This window comes from Caretta caretta, chromosome 4 (assembly GCF_965140235.1).
Source record: "Caretta caretta isolate rCarCar2 chromosome 4, rCarCar1.hap1, whole genome shotgun sequence".
NCBI lineage: Eukaryota > Metazoa > Chordata > Testudines > Cheloniidae > Caretta > Caretta caretta.
In genome coordinates this window covers 152,558,395-152,575,035 of record NC_134209.1, presented here as the reverse complement: position 1 = coordinate 152,575,035, position 16,641 = coordinate 152,558,395, and the positions used below count along the sequence as shown (strand labels likewise).

The 16,641-nt window shown below is 60.9% G+C and overlaps 1 protein-coding gene across 5 annotated transcripts in view; it reads right to left on the bottom strand.

The window, feature by feature from the left end:
* Positions 1-805: 805 nt before the first annotated feature.
* EBF4 (EBF family member 4) overlaps positions 806-16,641 on the bottom strand; it is a 95,408-nt gene continuing 79,572 nt past the window's right edge. For 2 of the 5 annotated variants that reach the window (XM_048846497.2, XM_048846498.2), the window contains 5 exons: positions 11,977-12,042; positions 10,612-10,789; positions 9,272-9,475; positions 8,407-8,482; positions 2,885-2,980 (listed from right to left, as the gene is read on the bottom strand). In XM_048846497.2, the coding sequence (XP_048702454.2) occupies positions 8,412-8,482; positions 9,272-9,475; positions 10,612-10,789; positions 11,977-12,042 (519 nt within the window). In that variant the 3' untranslated portion in view covers positions 2,885-2,980; positions 8,407-8,411. Of the gene's footprint in view, positions 2,981-8,406; positions 8,483-9,271; positions 9,476-10,019; positions 10,206-10,539; positions 10,790-11,976; positions 12,043-16,641 lie in introns of all 5 variants that reach the window. The other 3 variants (XM_048846499.2, XM_048846495.2, XM_048846496.2) reach the window with 3 other exon arrangements.

The following is a 16,641-nucleotide window of genomic DNA, read 5'->3' as shown; positions in this document are numbered from 1 at the left end:
GTGGGGAGCCGGGGCCCAGTGCTGCCCTGGGGGCTGGTCTCCCCGGTGGGGCACAAGACCGGAGAGCGAGGGGGCGGGCCGCAGGCTGGGAAACGGTGCCCAGCCTGGGCATGGCCGAGTCTCCGAGGGTAGGGCTGGGACTAGACTGGCCGCAGCACTGGAGCATGGACTCGGGGGGCCCAGCCTGCATGGGCCAGGGCGGGGGAACAGCCTGGCTCGTCCCCCAAGGGGCTTTCCCTGGAGCTCGGCTCTCCCACGCTGACCCTCAGCTGCTGCCGTGGGGAGCCGGTGCGAGTGACGCAGGATGGGGCAGCCAGGTGGTGGCAGGGGGCGCTGGCCCTGGGGTGTGCGTGCCCAGGAGTGCGGGGAGTCTCCCGTGCTTGGTGTCCAGGCTCGAGATGGGACGTCTGGCTACAAAATGCCTCGGGCTCCCCGAGCTGTTCTGGGCGGGCCAGGGGGCACTGGCCAGGGCCTCTGCCCAGGGCTATGCAGGAGGGCAGCCTGGCTGGCTGACCTTTCTGGCCTTGCATCTCTGACCCTAGGACAAGTGTGGCTGCTGGGAGTCCATGGCCAGAACCCCCTCGCCCCATAGCAGCCCTCCGCCCCACAGCCACACAGGGAGCTCCATGGGCGCAAATCCACCACCATCCATGGCCTTGCTCTGGATTTTCACCAGCGTAAGCAAGCGCCGGCCCAGCCCTGAGGCTTTGGCGCTGAGAAAGCCTGGCCAAAGCTGGGCCTTTTGGGATTCCCCGGCCCTGGCGTGGCTCGGCGCAGGGCAGAGACGACACACGGAGCACCCGGGGAAGGCAGCGTCGGGCAGTATATTCTAGGCCCCAGCGCCTAGCGGGTGGATAAGGAGGCTAATATTCGCTTTACATGTGCTTACATTTACACAGTGCATGAATAGCGCCAGGGCTCCTATACAGGCTTCACAGACGACGACAGACAGAGTAAAAAAGTCAACGTGGGGGAGGCACCCACCCGGCAGCCAGAGAAACACGGAGAAGCCGGGGCCCAGCCGGCACCAGGGCCTTCCCTTTCCCTTATTGACACAATCTGGGCCCCTCCCTGCCACCTGGGGCGAAGGAGCCCCAAACCCCTCCTGCCCCCTTTCCCGGTACTACATCCCAGGGGTGGGGCTGGGGGGATTTATTACATCTCCAAGCCGGCAGCTCCGGCTCGGCATCTGGGCTCAGGGGCCGCGGCTCAGGCCTGGCTCTGCAGGGTTAAAACGGAGCCGAAAGGAAAAGGCCAACGCCGGCTTTACACACAGCGTTTCTCCCAGCGCGGCAGGGCCGTGCGCTCCACCAAGGGCGTTGCCTTTTGCCGGAGCCGGCCTGAGCCTCTCACGCTTTGCTAATTCCTGCCCCGGGCCCGGGGAAGGGCAGAGGCCGGACCCCCAGCCCAGGGGGCCCAGGGACTCCAGGGGGCGTTGGAGGCGGCCCTGGGAGAGCAAACCAGCAGCTGGCCTGGGCTCCGGTTCCTCCTCGGCTCGCAGGGCTGGGCCCAGCCAGACCTGGCCAAGCTCCACACCAAACTACCCCGCCTGGGCTAATGAGGCTGCTCCGGTGCCGGCTGCCGCGGTCCCAGCAAGCAGCCTGTGGGGGATCTGTGGGTGGGCAGCTCCACAGCTGGCTGGGAACATCTGGGAACATCCCGGTGCTGAGCGACCAGCCCAGGAGCCGAGCTGGGAAGGGAGGCGCGAGGGGCTGGGGACTGCGCGGCCAACCCCGGCAGCTGCGGTTCTAGGGCCGGGCTCTGACCGCTGCGGGCTCTGGGCTGTGCCGGGGCAGGTTCTGGTGCCGTGAGCCCCTCTTGCGTTGCCCCGGCGTCCCGGCTGGCTGCCCGGCTCCTGCCCCCCGCTCAGGTGACCCTTCCAGAGAGGCAGGAGGGAAACAAAGCGGGCGTGCTGGGAGCGACTCTCCCCAGGGTTTGCCCAGCGCACAGGAGACGGGGCATGCCCGGGGGGGTTGGAAAAGGCACGAATTGCCCTGAGCCTCTGCCCACAAACTCCAGCCTGGGCCCTGAGCTGGGGTTTGGGGTTTTGACGTTAAAATAATAAAGTTTGGTTAATGTGGGAATGGTCAGTTCCCACCCCCAGGTCTCTGGGCTTCCCCGGACTCTGGGCAGTTAGTTCGGATGCTGTGGGGCGCAGGACACGTCGCCAGCGGCCTGCGGTCGCCCCAGTGCCCCCCCCCAGAGCGAGTGAGCTGGGCCAGGCTCTGGTCAGCCCGTGGCCTGGCCCATGGTGGTGCCAGCACTCCAAAGACCAGAATCCGGCCCAGTCACTAAGTCACCCTCGGCCCCCTGCCAGCCCCCTTTCCAGATGGGGCCAAAGAGGGGCAGCCGGTCGCCAAGGCTACAGAGGGAGTCGGGCGGAGCCGGGATCAGAACCCAAGAGTCCTGGCCCCAGAGCCTGTGCTCGGGCAGCTGCCCTCTCTGAGCTCCCTTCTCAAGCCCCAGGGCAGAGCCATGGGGGAGAGCTCCCCAGCAGGGGCCCTTCCCCCCACGGCAGTGCCCCACACCTAGCCTAGCGCTGCTCGGGGGGTGTTACCGGGAGCTCACCACCTGGGGCGGCCAGGAGCGGCATTCTTGTGCCAGGCTGGGGCAGCCCGGGGGAGCTCCCTGAAGGAAGGAGCGGGAGGTGCAGTCAGAGTGAGAGACCCCTGCCCCCAGCCAGCCCCCATCCCTTTGCACTATCCCGTGGAGGGACCCAGCCTGTCCGTGCCGCCAGGCCCTGTCAGGAGCTTGGCAGGAAAACTGCCCCTGGCTAGAGGGCACGGCTTCCCCTCTGGCCGCAGCCTGGCTTCCCACCGAATCACCACTGGAGCGGGGGGGCCTGTGGGCACGAGCCCCCCACAGCCCCTGGGGGGCCCCAGAGTCAATGGTGAGGTTCGGTCCCAGTGCATGGTCTGCTCCCTCCGGGGTCCTGGTCCAGTCCCGGGTCACATGGGCAGCACGATGAGACCCGACGTGCCTGCAAGAGAAGGAGAAGGCGTTGGCCAGCATCCCTGGCGTGGGGGCTACGGGGGGGCGGGGCGGGGCGGGGGGAGTGCTTGCATGCCACATGCAGCCGGGGAGAGCGGGAAGCACCAGCCCCACCAGCAGGGCGTCGTGTGGGGGAGCAGAACAGAGCTGGGAGGGGCTGGTGGCAAAGCCAGGCACCTGGGAGCCTCCCCACAACAGCGTCCCGCTGCCTGCTCCCTCCCGGGGGGCTTGTAGCTCAGCGCTGCAGATGCCGGCGCATGGAGAGAGGCGGGTAGGCATGCCAGAATCCCCAGCAGCTGTCCTGAGCCTCTCGCCCCTTCAGAGCACTGGGCAGGGCCACGAACCAAGGGCTCGCTGGGGCCCGGCCCCGCTGCCCGGGGACGTCCCGCCACCTTCCCATCCCCGCGGCAGGGACGGCCACAGCCGCGGTGTGTCCAGCCCAGGTCAGGGTATGCTGCAGGGTGGGATGCCAGGCGGTGCAGACCGGTGGCCCCGGGGCAGTCACAGGCTCTCAGAGTCTCCCCAGGCCAATGCCCTAGTCACCGGGCCGGGCCAGCTCCCATCGGCGATGCGGGGAGGCCACTGGGCGAGCCTGGGTCCCACCCAGCCCGGCTTACAACGCGAAGATTCCCGCAATGGGGAGGGGCCCCGCCCAGAGCCCTGGGGGGCGGCCCCCCTGTGACGAAGTGGGCCTGTTCTTAATGTTTCCTCCGAATATTGTGGGGGTGCCTCAGTTTCCCCTATGCAGTTCTTAAGTATCTAGGTGGTGGGGTAAGGGTGTATGATCATTGCAGAGCCCTAGAGGGCAGGTGTGTGCAGGGGTCTGGACACAGAGAATGGCCGACACCCTGTTTCCTGGCAACTGATGGCCTGGGCCCTTCCCCCCCTGCAAGGTGAAAGCTGAAGGGTTGGAGAACAAAGGAATCAGGTGCCCTCCTGGCCCGGGAAAGGAACAAAGCCCAGAGGAGGAGGGGCTGGAGGGAGTTTCAGTTTGGGGCTGGCTGGGACATGGAGTGAAGGGCAGACGTGGTTGTCTGGCTCACTGCCCCCAAAATGGACCCAGCTGAGGGGTCCCGTTCTCTGCACCTGCAAGCTCTGTTTTAGACCATGTTCCTGTCGTCTAATAAACCTTCTGTTTTACTGGCTGGCTGAGAGTCACGTCTGACTGCGAAGTTGGGGTGCAGGACCCTCTGGCTTCCCCAGGAGCCCCGCCTGAGCGGACTCGCTGCGGGAAGCGCACGGAGGGGCAGAGGATGCTGAATGCTCTGAGGTCAGACCCAGGAAGGTGGAAGCTGTGTGAGCTGTGTGTCCTGAAGACAGGCTGCTCACAGAAAGGCGACTGCCCCAGAGTCCTGACTGGCTTCATGGGGAGCAGTTCCAGAGCATCGCCCAGGGACTCCGTGACAACTGGTGGCAGCGGTGGGATGTACTGCACCCCGTGGATGGTGCTTCCTGCAGTAAGTGACTGGGGAGCAGTAACACGAAGAGGGATTGCCGAGGACCAGGCCTGCTGAAGGCTCAGAGAGGAGCGGTTTCGGGGGGCGGTTAACCCCTGGGAGTGTGTGACCAGCGAGAAGGACTGTGCAGTAACAGGGTTCCCCTGGGGATTGCAGCGAGCAGTCCAAGGGGCGGAGGAGTCTGCAGCTCGACCCTGGCAAAGAGGTGGTGACCTCGAGAAGGGCTGGCACACTAGGGGTTCTCCCTGGAAACCGTGGGGAGCTGAGAACACACGGGCCTGTGAGTCCACAACAACTTGGGAAGAGCGGAGTGACGGCCTGTCCCCGTCTCCTTAAGAAGGACATTGTAACCCTGTGCAGAAAGAGAGGGTTGAGCGTTGGAAAGTTCACCAAAGCACAGTTCATCGTGCAGCTGGAGGAGGATGACCGCTCTAAGGAACAGATTCCTGACCCCAACTGGGGCTATAGCAGGATCTGGGAGCAGCTGGAGTGGGAGCCAGGCATCCCCAAGACTCCTGTCCCCGACCAGACGGGGGTCTTCACGATCGGGTTCCCCATCGGGGGATCGAGACGGACGGGATTGGAGCTGAGTCCGAGAGAGCAAGAGGACCGTGGGAGACAGCGAGAGCCCGAGAAAGAGCTGCAGAAGCAGCAGCAGCATGAACTGGCGGTGGGGGAGCGGAGAGGCCTAGGGGACCTCCCCGGGGTGAGTGGGGATAGACCCCGGGGGGCCAGTTCCGCAGGGAACCTCGAGACTAAATTGCTGCCCCTAGTTAAGGGGGGGCGGGTGGGATGTGGATGCCCACCTCACTGCCTTTGAGCAGGCTGGCGATTTGAACCAGGGGGACCCTGCGGAAAAGCCCCGGTGTCTAGCTCCCTTGCTGGGTCCCAAGGCCATAGACTCCGTCAGCCAGATGAGTGAGGAGGTGGACACGCTCCCACTCCTGACCCCAACCTATATATCTGTGTGGAGTTTCCTGGGGCCAGGCCCCTCGGACCCCCAGTGGGAGCGGAAGGTGACGGTCAATGGGGAGACATTCCTGGGGTGGCGAGATCCTGGGACAGAGAGAACTGGTGTCAGGCCCTGGGGGGTGCAGCCTCAGATGCTGAGGGCCTGTGTGAGCTGGGTGAGGGTCCCAGGGACGAAGCCCCTCGCCCTGCCTATGGCCCAGATCCCTGTGCAGACCCAGGAGGAGTGGGGCTGGCTGGTCGTTGGGGTTCTCCAGGATACCAGCTGCGAGACCCTGCTGTGGGGTGACTGTGTCTCTTTGGGACAGGATCCAGGCCCTGCTCCTGTAACTGCCAAGGGTTTGAATTTGAATCCAGGGAACCAATCGGTGGAGGGGGAAATGGTCAGTGAAAATGCAGATGACCTGGCTGGCAGCAGGGAGGAGCCGCTAGGCTCAGGCTACCTGCCTGCCTGTAACCAGACCCCTGGGGCTGGGTGGGACAGAGAGATGCTCCCTGCCCCCTTGCACACAAGAGTGGGGACTCTCGCTGGCTCTGATGCATTGAGGAAAGCAGTGGCCTGCCCCCACTGGGACAGCAAGGGCAGCGCTGAGCACAGTGGGAGCTGAGACCCCAGCTGAGTGGGGGGAGACACAGGCAGGGCAGGGGATCTGTGGGGAGTGGCAAGGTGCTTGGTAAGGAAAGTTTGGATGAGCCTAGGCAGCCTTGTGAGCTGATGGCTGTGTCCAGTCAGCAGGGTGGGAAGGCGAGGAGAGTGGAAGATGAGAGTCCCTGGACCTTACCTGTTAGCTGGGTGGAGAATTGGGACAGTGAAGGAAACGTGCCTGTGTCTGTCAGGGGTATTGACTTGCCTATGGAGGGAGCTACCCTGATCTCCAAGCAGTTGTCTGTGACCAGCCTTGTGTGCTGGGACAAAGGGAATGAGATCCCAACCTGTGTGTCTGGTAAAGGAGAAAGTGTGTCCGGCTCTTCTTGGTCTGTGGAGCAGACAGAAGGGGCCTTTCAGCCTGTGATGGTTGAGGGTCGTGCAGTTGTCTCAGAGCTGGTTCTGGATTCAGCTAAAGCCCAGGAAGGGAAGGGTCCTAAGTTTCTGTCTGCTCGGGAGAATGGTCCTGTAACTAGGTCGCATCCAGTTAGTGTCTATGTAAAATCCCCGAGACCAGACAATTCTGGTGCTTGTATTTTGCCTGTTGCTAGTGTGTTGTTGGAAAGGGTGGAGCAACTCTGTCTAATCAGGGTGAGATCCTAGCCAAGGCACAAGGAGAGCATGAAGGTGTGTGATTGTGTTACCTACTGAGGGTGTGGAAACCTGTAGCAAGGAGGAAAAGATTCCTGAACTTGTGTGTGGCAAAGGGAAGGAAAATGCTTCTAACCTTTTATCTAGGAAGTCTGTAAGTTTGCCTGAAAGGGGATTGTGTAGGAATCCGCCTGATGGGCCAGAGGTGATTCTGGATGTAAGGGAGACCCAGAAAGAGTCTGTTGTTGCTCAGGAAAGTGTTCCCCTAGAGCAAGCCCTAGGTAAAGAGGGTAAGAGCAGAATTTCTGTGAGGGGTGAATTGTTGCATAGAAAAGCCCCTAGGGAAAGGAATCCTCATGGAGTTTTTGCAAGCAGTTTACTGCAACTGAAGGGTGTGAAAATTATTTAATCAAGAAAGTTTCAGTTCCTAACAGCCAGAAATTTTCTGTTGTGAATGGATCCACTGACTTTCCTGTTGAAAGATCCAGTGTGGAGAGCTTTGAGAAGGTCTCAGATGGAGTGAAAGCTGTTAAGAAAGGTATACCGTCCTATAACCAAGTGGCTGTGTTTGGCCAGCTTGTTGGGGAGACAAGGTTGTGGAGAAAGGGATGTCTCCATGCTAGTTCTGTAAGTGAACAGTATGTGGCCCAGGTCAAGATGGGGGCCCTTGACCAAGAGAGCCCGAATTGCAGCCCTCCAGACTGGAGCTCTGGGAGAAAACCCAATCCCAGTTTGACCCCCTGGGGTTTTGGGGTGGCCAAAGGGCATGGGCTGCAGAAACCTTCCCACATGCAGCCTGCTAGTGCTATCGACCACCCCCGACCTAAGGGAGGGCGTGAAACTGGAAGGGCCTGGTGTAACTCCTACCAAGGAATGGGAGAGATGCTGGGGCATCCATGGGAACATTGGTGGCTTCGAACTTCCCCAGGTCACCGGGTTAAGTGACCCCGCTCATTTCGATCTCGAAGGGGGGAGAGATGTGACGAAGTGGGCCTGTTCTTAATGTTTCCTCCGAATATTGTGGGGGTGCCTCAGTTTCCCCTATGCAGTTCTTAAGTATCTAGGTGGTGGGGTAAGGGTGTATGATCATTGCAGAGCCCTAGAGGGCAGGTGTGTGCAGGGGTCTGGACACAGAGAATGGCCGACACCCTGTTTCCTGGCAACTGATGGCCTGGGCCCTTCCCCCCCTGCAAGGTGAAAGCTGAAGGGTTGGAGAACAAAGGAATCAGGTGCCCTCCTGGCCCGGGAAAGGAACAAAGCCCAGAGGAGGAGGGGCTGGAGGGAGTTTTCAGTTTGGGGCTGGCTGGGACATGGAGTGAAGGGCAGACGTGGTTGTCTGGCTCACTGCCCCCAAAATGGACCCAGCTGAGGGGTCCCGTTCTCTGCACCTGCAAGCTCTGTTTTAGACCATGTTCCTGTCGTCTAATAAACCTTCTGTTTTACTGGCTGGCTGAGAGTCACGTCTGACTGCGAAGTTGGGGTGCAGGACCCTCTGGCTTCCCCAGGAGCCCCGCCTGAGCGGACTCGCTGCGGGAAGCGCACGGAGGGGCAGAGGATGCTGAATGCTCTGAGGTCAGACCCAGGAAGGTGGAAGCTGTGTGAGCTGTGTGTCCTGAAGACAGGCTGCTCACAGAAAGGCGACTGCCCCAGAGTCCTGACTGGCTTCATGGGGAGCAGTTCCAGAGCATCGCCCAGGGACTCCGTGACACCCCCTCCTCACACGGGGGCAGCAGAGCCCGTGGACAGACGTACCGTGTCTAGGAATAGGCCAGTCCTTGGAGCGACCGAGCAGGGGAGTGAAACTTGTCGGAGTCCTCGAAAGACTGGTCTGGGCAGCCGAGCAAAGCGCAGCGGGGAGGGAAGAAGAGAGGGAAAGTGTCAACATGGGCGGGAGGGGAGAACTGGAGCCAGCGTGGCCACTTTACCCCCCAGCCCACTGGCCAATCCGCGCCCGGCCCCCAGGAATTACAGGCCCCCTGCCCCCTGTGTGAGATCCCACCCGGCCACGGCGGGCCCCGCTCTGCCCAGTCTCTGCAGGGGATTCCCACCCGGCCACGGCGGGGTCCGCTCCGCCCGGTCTCTGCAGGGGATCCCCACCCGGCCATAGCAGGATCCGCTCTGCCCAGTCTCTGGCCAGAGGTAGGCCTCACATCTTGGTCCAGAGAAGACGCCGGGGCTTGCGAGGAGGTGTCCCAAGGCAGGAGCAGTAGGAACGCCATGTGATCCGAAGGGAACGCATGCTAGAGCAGGCTAGAGCGGTGCACTGTCAACCTGCGGGACTGGCTGCCGCAGGGCGGGAGAGTGGGAAATGACTTTGACGCTTCCAAAAAGAGCAGAGGCAAAAAGCATGGGGGAGAGATGGACGCGGGCCCGGCCAGGCTCCCTGCTTGGATCCTGGGCTGGGAGCAGAGTGGGAGGGAGAGGAGCTCGGCCCCGTGGCTGGCGGGGCGGCACCCGGGTGAATACCTAGCTGTGCCCGTCCAGCACTGGCAGCGCCCATCAAGGGCATTAGTATCCCAGCCCCCTGTGGGAATCCAGGCCAAGGCTGCCTAGGGATCCAGAGGGGGCGCACGGCGACCCACACGGCCTCCCAGTCCCCAGGGTGCAGCCGACTCACCCTGCAGGCTGTTCCCGTTGGTGCTGGTGCAGGTGGGGGTGGGGGAGGTGGGCGGCCGCACCACGGGGGCGAAGGCGCTCTTCTGCTTGACGGCGGAGATCATGTTGACCGGGGAGAAGGAGAAGACGCCGGCGGGGGTGGAGGAGCTGGTGCCGGACGGGAGGGTGATGGAGGACGCGCCCAGCGGGGGGCTGGAGGGCATGACTGCAGCGGGCAGAGGAGACAGTCAGACAGGCTGGCAGGGGCCCGCGGAGCAGTCGGGTATCAGATGTGGTCTGGGGGGGCTTGGCAGGGGACTCCGGGGGGCGCCCCCTGCCCCACCCAGCACAGGTCGTATGGTGGCGGCATGCGAGGAAGACCCTGAGAGCATGTGCAGGACGGGAGCCCATGGCACACCGCAGGGCAGGGCTGAGCAGAGGGGCTGGGCGCCGGGCAGGGGGCAGGGCTAGGGGCTCTGTGATGCCGTGGGGCAGGGCTGTATTGGGCAAGGGGCCCTGGAGACATGGGACACGGGACACCTCCCCCCCAGAAGGGAGCCATTCCAATGGGGTTACAGAGCAACCTGTGGGCAGCAACCTGGGGGTCCGGTGCCCATCTGCGCTCTCTGCGGGTGGAGCCGGGGGGGTAAGGGGCGCCGGTGGAGTCACCTTTGCCCAGAGAGCCCCCCGTGCAGCCCCCTACGGACGCACGACAGGAGGTGCCCCCTGCGTAGGGTGGCAGCACCCGCCCGTGCCCCTCTGCGACTCACTGGCGTAGGGGGAGTTGGCGGTGGAGCCATTGAGGAAGCTGGGGGAGCCGGGCACCCCGAGGCCGGTCATGGCCGCCCCCCCGTAGCCGTTCATGCTGGACGTGATGGTGTTGTAGCCGGTCTGCTGCGGGGTGGAGCTGGGCACGTAGCCCCGCGGCGAGACGCTGCTCGTATTGCGGGCATAGCCTGCGGGCGACAAGGGGCAGCGTTGGCGGGATGGCTGGGGGGGGCTGCTCCCACCGCCCGCTGATCCCGCTACCTGGTCGCAGGGGAGGAAGGAACGCCCCCCCGGCCAGGTGCATTATGGGAGTGGGCTCCCTGGGCAGGACACGGCGCCAGACCCCCTGGCCCATCTGAAACCACGCCCAGTCCTCTCCCTTCCCTGACCCGGGCTCACCACAGACCAGCCCCCTGCACAGAGCCCCAGCCCTGTGGGCAGCTGGCAGGGCCGGAGCCGGACGGGGGCTCGGCAGAGTCCCTAGGGCCCTGCCCCGGCCGGGGGACACAGCGCAGGACCCACCTGCTCCCCAGGGACCAGCTGGTGGCACCGAGGGCTGGTCTGGTCTGACCAGGCTCCCGCCCCTGCACACACCTTGCTCGGTGCCCGGGGCCGAGTCGCTGATATTGATGGCCAGCTGGCTCCCGAAGGAGTTGACGCCCATCATGCCCGCGTGGGCGTGGTTCCCGGCCAGCGAGGACAGCTGGCTGGGGGTGCGCGGGACGCTGTACAGGGCCTCGGCGATGTCTGCTGCTCGCTTCAGGATGATGTCCTGCAGAGACAGGAGCTGCCCCTTACCCCTGGGGACTCGCTCCGGCCAGGGACCAGCTCGGCAGCTGCCAGGCCGGAGCATCTACCTGGCAAGCCTGGCGCGGCCAGGGCAAGGCAGCCAGGCCAGAGGGTCCCAGCCTGAGGGGCCCACCCCCCACAGCTCATTCAGACCCTTCCTGCTGGCAGGGGGCACGGGTGAGCCCGGCTGCCCGGCCGAGAGGGGTGGGGGCGGAGGCCTCCCAAACTTGTGTCATGCAGGCCTGGGACAGGCTTGGCACCAAAGGGGCTTCACAGAGCCCGAGCTCGGGGCACAGGGAGCCGAGGGGGCTGGGCCCGACCCGCGGGGGCTCCTGGGGCTTTGGTCCGCCCAGGCGGCAGGCAGCAGAGGCTGCGCTGGTGGCTCCCGGGGGCGGGGGCCGGGGAAGTGGCAGCCCCTGGACGCGGGCGGAGGCAGCTCCGGGCGCTCCTTACTCAACGGCCCTGGAATTCCTGATGCGAAGCAGATGTGGGGCTGGGACCAGCCAGCTCCACCGCCCCTGCCTTCCCCAACGGGGCCGGGGTGGGGGGGGCGGGAACAGAGGTGGCAGGGGGATGGGGGTCACACAGTGGAGGGGGATGGACGGGGCAGTGAGGGGGTGGGGGTGGGAGGACATGGATGGGGTGGGGGGGCAGGGAGGGTGCAGGGAGTGGAGGGGATGGACGAGGCAGTGAAGGGGTGGGGGTGGGGCTGTGCATGGGGTGTTATCTGACCCAATCTCTGTCCCACGGTGTCAGACCGTGCCCACCCCCGGTCCTGGGCTCGGGGAGGTGGGCACTGACGCCAGATGGCCCCTCGGGTCCCAGCTCGTGGTCACAGAGCCAGTCACAGAGTGAGGGCCACGGGGGGCCGGGACAGGTCCCGCTGGGCAGGAGACTGCCACTGCTCACAGTCTCCCCAGGCCCCAGGCTCTGGCTGGGAGGTGGCAGGACCAGACCAGGACCAGATCTGTCCCGACTCCTGCCTGGGTGCCAGAGTGGGGCTGTCGCGCCATCAGAGACTTCGATCACCAAGCCACGTCAGGCAGCTCCGGCTGGGCCAATGCCCAGGAAGGGGGTTCAGACGCCCTGGTGACGGGCAGGCAGACGGGGCATTCTCCCACCCCCCTCGTCCCAGCCAGAGTCTTCAGCTGGGCACCAGTTCTGTGGTACCTGGTTATTGTGCGGCATCCCGTACAGGGCCTCCACCAGGTCTGCTGCCCTCTTCAGCAAGACTTCCTGGGGGGAGAGAGGGGGCTCAGAGGCGGCCGGCGGGGGCTCCACCTGGCGTCCCCAGGCTGGTAACACTCAGCAGAAGGAGAGTTCTCCTGTCGCCTCTCAATGGTGCTGCACCCCCCAGCACGCCCGGCGTGCTAATCCCTGGCTTCTCCACAGCGCCACCCCCAAAGCCAGACGCTCGGCAGGCCCCTCGCCCGCCCAGTCCCACCTCTGCGGGGCTGCACGGTGCCCATCACCATTGGGACGGGGTGGCCCGGCCATGCCCTGCCTCTGCCCAAATCCACGTGCATGCCCATTCCCACCTCCACAGCGCCACTTGCCTCTGGGCATCACCCCACTGTGATACAGACTTTATATACACACAGAGATCATGAAACAATACCTCCTCCCACCCCACTGTCCTGCTGGTAATAGCTTATCTAAAGTGATCATCAAGGTGGGCCATTTCCAGCACAAATCCAGGTTTTCTCACCCCCCCACCCCCCCACACACAAATTCACTCTCCTGCTGGTAATAGATAAGCTATTACCAGCAGGAGGTCAGTTTGTGTGTGTATGGGGGTGGGGGGGTGAGAAAACCTGGATTTGTGCTGGAAATGGCCCACCTTGATTGTCATGCACATTGTAGGGAGAGTGGTCACTTTGGATAAGCTATTACCAGCAGGAGAGTGAGTTTGTGTGTGTGGTTTTTGGAGGGGGGTGAGGGAACCTGGATTTGTGCAAGAAATGGCCCACCTTGATTATCATACACATTGTGAAGAGAGTGGTCACTTTGGATGGGCTATTACCAGCAGGAGAGTGAGTTTGTGGGGGGTGGGGGGGGGCGGAGGGTGAGAAAACCTGGATTTGTGCTGGAAATGGCCCAACTTGATGATCACTTTAGATAAGCTATTACCAGCAGGAGAGTGGGGTGGGAGGAGGTATTGTTTCATGGTCTCTGTGTGTATATAAAGTCTGCTGCAGTTTCCACGGTATGCATCCGATGCAGGGAGCTGTAGCTCAGGAAAGCTCATGCTCAGATAAATGGGTTAGTCTCTACGGTGCCCAAGTCCTCCTTTGCTTTTTGGTGTTCTAGGGACTGTTTTGAGCTGCCCCCCCACGGATCCCATCGATATCCCACGTAGTCCTGTGGGAGGTGCTAGTTCCCACCATACTGTGAGCTCCTGTGACCGTGTAACTCACCAGACGGGGGAGGGCCAGGAGGGCGGGAAGTGCTGGTCTCCAGCAGAAGGTGTTATGTCCTGCCCGACAGGAGTCGGCCAAGTGGATTCCTCCTGCCAGCTGCGTTCGCCGCTCAGAGCACGTGGGGAGAGGGGGATAAAACCCCTAAGGAGAAGGAACTGTGTCTTGACGCGGCTTGGACTCTGGGGGGCAAGGTTTCCAGGCATAAGCAAGAGACCCCCAGTGCTTAGCCTGGGTTAGCCCTAAAGGTCATACAGAGCTCTCTTATGATCGAAGCTTCTCTTACCTTTTGAAACTTAAGACTGTAACTCATTTGTGTATCTATGTTTACCTGCTTTAGCCTTGTAAATAAGTCTCGCTTCCTTTTCCTATTAATACATCTGTAGACAGTTTATTACAAGACGGGCTACAGGGGTTCTCTGTGGTGTGCAATCAACCGGGGGTCAGTGACTGGTCCTTGGGCACTGGCAGTAACCGTATGTTACTGAGATTCTTTGGGACCATCTGTCACACAGGCAGGCTCAGCTGGGTGGCGAGACAGACCGCTGCGCCCAAGGGGACGTCTGTGACTCCGTGCTCAGGCAGTTATGGGACCTGAGGAGTTTGCACTCGGTAATTGGTTGGTGAAATCTGAGCACAGATCTCCCAGCCAATGTGAGGCTTGTGCCCTGGTTCCTGGCAGTCTGCCCTGAGACTGGGGCTCGTGCTCCTGAGTCCTGGCAGGGCAGCCTGATGCGACCCCCAACATCCAGGTGTCACCGACGCTCCTGACCGCACCTCAGGGTTCTCCTATTCTATGCCGTCTTTCCCCTCTTTACGGGCTATTTCCATGCCCCACTCCTGCCGCAATTTGTCCTGAATAGATACTCTCAGTCCTGTCCCACCAAAGGCTGGGTCTTGGTCAAGCTGGTTTCCCCGCTCAGGCAATCTCCTTCGCATAGCCATTGTTCAGACAGAGTCCAGTCCTTCGGGTTAATGACTCGTCCTTGTCCCTGCTATGGTAGCTGCCAGCTCTAGCAATGGGGATTCCACATCCACCGTGGTAGAGCAATTTCTTAATAACAAGGTCCTAGAATCATAGAACTGGAAGGGACCTCGAGAGGTCTCCTAGTCCAGTCCCCTGCACTCATGGCAGGACTAAGTATTATCTAGCCCATCCCTGACAGGTGTGTGTCTAACCTGCTCCTAAACATCTCCAGTGATGGGGATTCCACAACCTCCCTGGGCAATTTATTCCCGTGCTTCACCACCCTGACAGTTAGGAAGTTTTTCCTAATGTCCAGCCTAAACCTCCCTGGCTGCAATTTAAGTCCATTGCGTCTTGTCCCATCCTCAGAGGTTAACGAGAACAATTTTTCTCCCTCCTTGTAACATTTTATGTACTTGAAAACTGTTCTCATGTCCCCTCTCCGTCTTCTCTTCTCCAAACTAAACAATCCCAATTTTTTCAATCTTCCCTCATAGGTCCTGTTTTCTAGACCTTTGATAGTTTTTGTTGCTCTTCTCTGGACTCTCCAATTTGTCCACATCCCTCCTGAAATGTGGTGCCCAGAACTGGACATGCTACTCCAGCTGAGGCCGTATCAGTGTGGAGTAGAGTGGAAGAATTACTTCTCGTGCCCTGCTAATACATCCCAGAATGATATTTTTCATGATCACCATCAGCCCCTGCCTTCATTATCCATTGTCTCATACAATGACACATTGTGTGCACATATTCAGTATCGGGGGTAGCCGTATTAGCCTCTAGCCACAAAAACAACAAGGTGTCTGGTGGCACCTAACGTTTATTTGGGCATAAGCTTTTGTGGATAAAATACCACCCAGGAAAGCTTATGCCCAAATAAATGTGTTAGTCTTTAACCGGACATATTCAGTGTGAGTGACCCTGTCAAACACTCCCATGGTTCTCTAGTCACTCAAGAGGGCTCAGGGGTGAGCTCCAATCTTTCCAACACATTTTCTTTACACATCTTGTCCACCTCAGCATCACCCTCCACCGGATCGTTACAAACTTGCCTGGCTTTCCCAGCTGATCTGGTTAAGAGGACAGGCATCTGCTTGTCCTCTGGGACACTGCACGCCCCACAGTCTCTCAAAAGCTCAAAGGCAGACAGGAACTCTTCTCTGCAGTCAGGCAGACTTTCTCCCACTCCGTGCTGCTGGGAGGGGGTGTGTGGGGGGACGGACTAGAAACTCCTTTCGCTGCCCCAGTCCTTTGGGATGCATTGCTGGACCTTCCACCTGCCTCTGGTGGGGTCTGCCAGTGTCTGGGCTGCTTCAGTCTTCCTGACCCACAGTTCCCCCATCAGTCTCTCGTGCTCATGTTCTCCCTGGGCTCTCGGGGGTTGCAGTCGGGCCAGTTCCCCTGTGGTGGGCTCCTCTGTGGCATCTGGGGCTGGAGGGTCCTGGGGCTTCACCACTTCTTCTTCCCCGGGCATCCAAGCTCTCAGCGCCTGATCTGGGGTTTTCCTGTTATGGGATATTCCCCTCTGCAAACGGATCTGTTCCAGGTCTTTCCCCCCATGGGTCACTCGTGTCTATTCTGTGACCTGGGCAATTCTCAATATCAAGTTTACACTTCTAACAGCGCTGGGGTCCTGATCTGTAAACATCACTCATCTGGGGGACGTGACGCCTGCCATGGCTACGCGGGGGTCAGGCTGCCCTGCAGGGCTCCAGAGAGTGAGAACCAACCTCAGGGCAGGCTGTCAGGAGCCAGGGCACAGAGCCCAAACGGGCTGTGAGTTCTGTACTTCCATTTCACCAACTAATCATCAAGTGCAAACTCCTCACACACCATAACAGCCTCAACATGGAGTCACAGACAGTCCCCTTGGGTACTCTGATCTCTCTTGCCCCCCTTGTGAGCCTGCCTTAGTGACAGCTGGTCCCTTACACCAAGAATCACAGCAATATTCAGCTTACTTCCCATCCCAAAGGACCAGTCACTTACCCCAGGTCAGTTGCACCTTAGATCTCACACCAGAGACACAATAAACTATCTAACGATTAACTACAAAAAGGAAATGAGAATTATTTACAAGTTTAAAGCCGTAAACATACACACACACGAGTTCCAATCTTAAGCTTCGAAAGGTAACCCAACCTTCTATAATAAACAAGCTCTTTATGTCCTTTAGGGTTAACCTAGGCTAAGCACTGGGGATCTTTTGCTTATGCCAAGAAACCTCACCCTCCAGGGTTTTTATTCCTTTCCCACCACGTGCTCTGAGCTGCAAACTCAGCTGATGGGAGGAATCCACTTGCATGACTCGTCTTCACGGAGGGAGGGCAGAACAGCCAATGTCTTTTGTCCTCTTTAATGTCCCACAATAGTCCGTCTGGTGTTGCTGGGCCTTCCCTGTGGGCCAGGACGTAACACCTTCTGTTGGAGACCAGCACTTCACACCAGTTA